The sequence below is a fragment of the Poecilia latipinna genome, unplaced genomic scaffold (assembly GCF_001443285.1).
Source record: "Poecilia latipinna isolate Pla-1442-1.1 unplaced genomic scaffold, P_latipinna-1.0 Scaffold2641, whole genome shotgun sequence".
Classification (NCBI taxonomy): domain Eukaryota; kingdom Metazoa; phylum Chordata; class Actinopteri; order Cyprinodontiformes; family Poeciliidae; genus Poecilia; species Poecilia latipinna.
Window position 1 is genome coordinate 6,609 of NW_015115257.1, and position 7,314 is coordinate 13,922.

At 38.5% G+C, this 7,314-nt stretch overlaps 1 protein-coding gene across 1 annotated transcript in view; it reads left to right on the forward strand.

Annotated features, from left to right (window-relative positions):
• Positions 1-1,073: 1,073 nt before the first annotated feature.
• Positions 1,074-7,314, forward strand: part of trappc8 (trafficking protein particle complex subunit 8) — a gene marked incomplete at its 5' end in the record, with an annotated part of 43,932 nt that continues 37,691 nt past the window's right edge. Inside the window, 5 exons of the mRNA XM_015020721.1 lie at positions 1,074-1,261; positions 1,954-2,047; positions 5,001-5,266; positions 6,117-6,232; positions 6,324-6,474. Of these exons, the coding sequence (XP_014876207.1) occupies positions 1,074-1,261; positions 1,954-2,047; positions 5,001-5,266; positions 6,117-6,232; positions 6,324-6,474 (815 nt within the window). The remainder of the gene's footprint in view (positions 1,262-1,953; positions 2,048-5,000; positions 5,267-6,116; positions 6,233-6,323; positions 6,475-7,314) is intronic.

Here is a 7,314-nt window from a genome sequence, read left to right on the forward strand (position 1 = left end):
GTTTTTTTTTTGTCCTCCCCCCCCCCGTCTAACTTTTTTTTTTTTTTTTTTTTTTTTTTGACCCGTCAGCTTTTCAGTTCGCGAAACCACAAAAAGGCTAATAAACCGGCGACCGTCAGAACCGCGCAGGGTGAAAAGCTCAGGCAGGATCTTAGGACAACGGGAGGAGCTCATTCATTTTTAGCTCACAGAAAAAGCACCAAATTAACAAAAGTAAACTGACCAATATGATTTAGCCTTTTGCGTGCCCACCCCCATAGGCTCACACTGATGTGCGCTACGTACAAGATGCTTTGACACAAAATGTTTTTTTCTCCACAATTTTGTTAAAAGTAAAGAGGGTTAGATAATAAAATATACAATAACTATTATTTTCTTTTTTATTTAAAAGGAAAATCTCAAGGAACTCAAAGTGTATACAGCTGTACAGCTGCAATAATCCATACTGTCGGTCACTTGGAGGAAATTTAGAATCACACAGAAAAGCTCCAAAAGGGACTCAAACTTAAAACTCTGAACTAATAACTTCTGATCACATAATAGCAATTAACCATATCTGCCATGGTAAAACATTACTGAACTGGAGTAGACTGCATGTAATCATATATACATATATGTATTATTGTTGTAAAGGCTGAGCCAAGAAAATTTATGTTTTTATCAAACAAGTAGCCCTTCGTGTTACTCTGTACCCGTGAAGTAGCTCCCACTCTCAAAAAGGTTGGTGACCCCTGATCTAGTTTATATATTCAAGAATATATAAACCCAGAGAAATTCCTACTAGCTTCTCTAGAGAAACTACTCATTACCTTAGATCAACATTATCAGAATAATAATCTAGAGAAACCTCTACTAGCTTAGAAATCATGGAGTACTTATTCTTAAACAAGGGGTTCTACTTTTTTGTTTTCCTTTTTTTTCTCTTTGGTTTGTTGTTTTGTTTGATAATCCATGTTTGTATGGCACTTGCATCCAACAATGGAAAAGTTTCCTGCTGGAACATTTTTTCCATGTTGAAACTGATTTGGTAATTCTTAATTCTGAACATCACTTATGATATATAACTTAATTAGAGACTGGATATTTAGCTGTTTCATTTTATTTCAGGGCTGAAATGGTTTATGAAGATATGAAGCAAAGGTATGGACCTCAAGGATGTTATCTGTTAAAGATCAACTCTCGTGCCTCTTCACCTGAGGAGGAGGAGCAGATCCCAGACCCCTGGAGTCAGTACCTGCACAAGCAAAATCTGCGGAACCAGGTTAGCAGCCTGTTGCTTACTCTACTTCAACCCACAATGCAACACAAACTTGTCGAAGGGAACGCGTTTTCACTCAGGTTTGCATTGTTCACCTAATAGCTGTGTTGGATTATGTTCCTCCTAAGCTATCTAATTCAGCTTTTTCATCCGTAGAGTGTCTACTTAGGATGGGATGTGATTCATACCACAGAATGAGCCGCAAACACAGAAAGAATTCTCACAAGTTAATGTTTAAAATATGGTAACAGTTATGCGGCCATAGAGGACAGCAGATGTAGAAATCCAGGTAGTAAAGACAGATCATATCATATCTTAATCTACAAGTTATTAAACTATGTACACACACACAAAGTTTTTTTCTCAACATATGTGATCTTGGTCACAAATTCCTTGAAACATCACTCAGAAATAAATTTGTGTATTGATGAGCACGTTATTGTTTCAGACCTAGGAGTTAAACTTGAACTAGCCTACTATCAAACTGAGATGTTTCAAATCTTCAAAATAAATTGTAATTTTTGACAGAAGAGTTTGACATTTTTGCAGGTTTTTTACTAAAAGGTGCCCTGCTGGACTGCCAGTTAAAGAGGTTCTTCCCAGACAACCTCTCCCTGGATTCTCTGGGGAAAGGATTAATTTGTACCAGGTTGCCAGATATTTTGTGTAAATTTATCTTGTGATGCGTTTTGCAGGAGGTGTTGCAACTTGCACCGGCTGCTAATGTGGCTTCTGCTCAGGACGGTGTTGTTGCACCTGAGGCTGATTCAGGTGACTCAACAGAAAAAGGTCAGTTCAATTCACACCTGGGTCTTTCACAGATGTTCTTCATTGCTTTCTTTGTTCAAAGGTTTTTGAAATTAGATTTGTTTTTTCAAATTTTTCCCCTTTTTTCCAGCTTTCTGCTTTAAAACTCTGGAGTTTCTCCTTGTTTCCTTCTGACTGTGGTACACACTGAATTCCATTCAGTGACAAAAAATAATGCATTACCCTTATACATTTTCACTTTGTCGTGTTACACCAATAAACGTCAAAGTAATTTGGAAGCATTTTATATCACATCAAGATAATGTAGCCCATAGTTTAAAAAAAATCATAGACATTTTCAAAATATTCTACAAATACAAACCAGAAAAATGTTAACTCCATAATTCAATTTGCATTTGCCATTTCAAGATATGAAGAAAAAAAACTTAATTTGCTTTTAATGTTTATGTATTGTGTTGTGAAGACAATAAACTTTGATAAGTCAGTCATTGTCAAACATTAGCTTTGTATTTTTCTTCCATTTTTCAGGAAAACAATATTTGAGTATATGTCAACTCTGCTATGGAAAGAATAGACAATGTGTGAAAAAAACTAATTCTAACAGGCTAAATAATTTTTATTTAATTAAATAAAATGTCTTGATATACTAATATTTTATTTAAAAATACATAAGTGACAGAAAAGACTTAACTTAAAAGAAACATTTCTTAAGAAAACTAATTGAAAACTATTGTTTTAGGTATAAAGTGTGCCAATAAAATTATTACAATGCAAAGTAATTTAGTTAGTAAATACTTTAAAATGTATGTGTTTATTTATTCTTTATCAGTAAGAGGAAGTGACACCATCCCAGGTGTCGCATTGTATTTTAAATGTGCTTACTGCAATATTATTAGACTGACTACTTAGGCATGTTGAAAAAATAACGATGAGTCACCAAAGTAAAAGTAATGAAAAATATGTTTTTACATTATAATCCATACTGGGGGAAAATTAGTAACCAACTCAGAATAAGTAATTTTTTGTCAACACCCTAAAATCAGATGGCAGAAGATGAACTGAAACTGGCTGGATCATGGGGTGTGTAAAACACACACATGAACATTCACTGAAATCATGAGGAAATCTGAAAGAAGGGACAGTTTTATAGTTAAGTCTGAATTTTGTCTAAATTTGTATTTCAATTGTACATTACAATACAGATTTATTTATATCATACTGGCAACACAGGCAGAGTTCAGGCTGTTGGTCAAACTGGGAGCAGGCTAAAGGCAAAACTTATATAATTATGGACAATACACTTATACATATGTTCTTTTTCATTCATACCTGTGAAAGGTAAAGCCAGTTTGTACTATAAAATTTTATACTTTACTAATCCCCAAAGGAGAGATGGATTTTGTTTGAGATTTAAAAATAATAATAAAAAAATAATAATAAACATACAACAATAAATAACATTGAGTATTTATAGTTTTAAGGGCACCCAGTATATTGTTAAATATATTTTTAACATTTAAAATGCACAGCTCTAGAGACCATGTATGCATTATAAAGTTTGATAGCCTCGGGCAGAAAGGACTTGCTGTCGCGTTCTTTAGCACATCTGGGCTGCAATAATCTTTGGTATGTCTGCTCCTCACGCTGTTCACCAGGCTGTATAGAGAATGAAAGGCATTATCCTTGATGGCTCAGATCTTCTTCAGCATCGTCCAGTGGAGCCAGCTTGATCCTCACAACTGACTCAGCCTTTCTTGTCAGTCTAAGACTTAGACTCCAAATCCTTCACCTTCATTGCAGTACCCCAGCACACCACTGCATTGAAGATGGAACTAGCCACTGATAGAACATGAATAGCTTCCTTCTGCAGGTGTTAAACAACCTGAGCTTCTGTAGAAAATAGAGTCAGCTCATGGGCTTTTTGTAGAACACCTCAGTGTTTGTAGTCCACTGTAGCTTCCAGTCTAGTGTAACCCCAAGGTGCTTGCAGGATTAAACCTGCTCCGCATCTGGCTCTGAGATGGAGATTGGGAGCAAATGTGTTTTCTTGTTGCAAAAACTGACAACCATTTTCTTGGCTATTAATCAGGAGTTGGTTCTTTCCGCACACATCACAAAATTGTCCACCCATTGGTGGACAATTTCTGTACACCACAGAAATCAGGACATTTCCTGTACGCCACCTCCTGTCCCCCTTCCACACATCCCAGGATACCCATGTCATCAGCCTTTTGCAGATGGCACAGTTTGGAACAGTACTTAAAGTCTGCAGTGTAGTGATTAAGAAGGGAGACGGCACAGTTCCCTGGGGAGCTCCAATGTTCCATATTCTTCTCAAGTAATTATCCTGGCTGGATGGTGTTGAAGGTTGATGAAAAGTCAAAGAAAAGGATGCTGACAATGGTGACAGGTCTGTCAAGGGAGCAATAGGCCCTCTGCAGCAGGTGTATAATTGCGTCATCCACTCCTAAGTGGGGCTGGTATGCAAATCGCAGAGGGTCCTGGGTTACATCTGCCTGAGTCCTCAGATGTACCAGCTTCTCCGTAAACTTCATAATGTGTGAGGTCAGAGCAATGGGTAACAGTTGAAACAAGTTCATGCAGCACATGTATTAACAACCTCCGATCACTCCAAGCCCACATTCAAAATGGCGGCGATGTAACGTAGGACTCTGTGTTCAAAGGGGGGTATTCAAGTCTATGTGGATGCCCACCAGGCTGGGGAAGCAGAGCAACATTTGCGGAGTCAAATGTTCCCATCAGTCAAATGCTGATGGGAAGAGTTACCATGGCGCCTGGAGCGCCATGGTAACTCTACGGCACTGGAGCCGCTGTAACAGAAAGACCCAATATGACAACTGCTAATGTATGGCCTCTTTATAGCTGCATGATAAAGGCACTGGAGAACTTCTGGCAAGGCGGTGCAAAATAAGCAGATTAAAATGTGAGCCTGTATGTCTTTGTACCCATGAAGGAGCTGGAGGATCCGGTTGCTTGGATACCCACCCCCTTCAACTGGACACAGACAGCTGCACAGCCAGCCTCCTAACACTCAGCCCTGTCGACGCTGATGGGAAGAAAAGCACAGGAGACACAGACAGCCTGGCTGCAGCTCCAGGGAACCATGGCACCTGTCTCACCCTCAATGACCATGACCGCATCAGACAGTTTATCCAAGAATTCACTTTCAGAGGCTTGCTGCCGCATATAGAAAAAAACATCAGACAACTGAATGACCAGGTAAACCTTTGGGGTTGTGTTAAGGAAAATGTTAGGAAATTTCACATTAGGAAAATTTACCTGAGTGAAGTTGGCCCCCCCACCTTCTTCAAATCAGACAAAATTGGTGTCAATCAACTCGGCTACGTTTGTGTTGATTTATGCAGCAAAATTTTTTGTTTGTGCTGCTTTGGCTTTGAAGATATTAATGAAAGTGTAAAGGTCAAAAGGTCAACCAGCCCCCCAACTTTTATGAAATCCAACTTTCTTTATATCTTTAAAATGATGGCGGCACAAACGAAAATTTTTGCAGCACAAACCAGCACAAACATAGCACTAATGTTTGACACCGATTTTGTTTGATTTCATAAAAGTGGGGGGGCTGGTTGACCTTTTGACCTTTACACTTTCATTAATATCTTCAAAGCCAAAGCAGCACAAACGAAAATTTTTGCTGCACAAACATAGCCGAGTTGATTGACACCCATTTTGCCTGATTTGAAGAAGGTGGGGGGGCTGGTTGACCTTGGATGACCTCTAGAAACATCTCTTTATATCTTTAAAATGATAGCGGCACAAACGAAAATTTTTGCTGCACAAACCAGCACAAACGTTTGACACCAATTTTGTCTGATTTGAAGAAGGTGGGGGGGCCAACTTCACTCAGGTGGAAAATTTCACTCTGTGAAGGTTATACTTTTCATTATTGCTATAAATCTTGAATTTCTTAAATGAAAATTAGGTGTCAGTCCTCATCTGCAGTGTGAATTATAATCATTACAAATACTACATGTTTTTTATGTTATCTTTTTTTTCTTCTGAATTCTCCATCATCATTGTAGCAGCTCTTACCCTCACTCTATGCTCTTAGCTGGTTTCTAGGAAAGGACTGAGCCGATCTTTGTTCACGGCCACCAAGAAGTTTTTTGGTGGAGGTAAAGTTCCAGAGAAGAGTATTAATGAACCAAAGAGCACTTATGGCCTTCAGTAAGCTCCCTTCCTCTACTTTATCACCATTCACCATGGGAGGCCAGCATTGTGTGCTAAACTAGTCCTGATTCTTTCTTTCTGATACTAGATACCCCCCTGAAGCTCCTGAGCTGCAGATCAGAAAGATGGCTGACCTCTGCTTCCTGGTTCAGCACTATGAACTGGCCTATAGTTGTTACCACACCGCCAAGAAGGATTTTCTGTCAGACCAGGCTATGTTGTACGCTGCAGGGGCTCTGGTAAGGTCACCTCTCCTGTCAGTCTGGACATGTTGCATATTGGAGCACAGTTCGTCATCCCAGATCAGTGTGACGCTTTCCATGTTGTTTCACTCTGTGCTCAATACTTTAAGCTAGTCGTGGGACTTGATTCAAATTTTTAAAAGTTAATTGCAGGGTCTGTAATTAATTAATTGCAAAGAATTGCGTTTTAATTGCATTTAATTTCCCTTTGGGATTAATAAAGTATTTTTGAATTTGAATTAAAATTTAAACAAAAACGATACAGAAAAAATAAGCAACAACTTTGATTTTAAATCTTTGTTTCTGAATGATAGAATAAATAGGCGTATGAGCTCAACAACAAAGATATTTATTGTTTTAATCTTATTCAAGTTCTTCAACCATCAGATTGGAGCTAAGTGCTGTTCTACCCGTTCAGCTTTCCAGTGTTTCATTCATGGAACTTCTTTAAGAAAATCCTCCGTTATGGGCGTGACGGAGGTGCAGGGGTAAAGCTTTACCCTATAGAGGCCTTATTCCTCCACGTGGCTGTCACAGGTTCGAGTCCCGTGCCCTTGACCTTTAGCACATCTTTACCCTCTCTCACAATCCTGTTTCCCGTCGATGCACTGTCAAATAAAGGCCAGTAGGGTAAAAAAAAGTCCTTTAAAAAGATAAAAGAAAATCATTTAGAAATGTGGACTGTAGACACTGACATTAAGCGATGGGGATGTCTCTGCTGCTGGAACATGTTTAGCATTGAAATCCTATTTCCAGGACTTAAAGTAAAAAAAAATACTGAGCCTGAAACTTATAGTTATAATAGAAATTAACTATAGCGTTGCTATTTCCACAGTT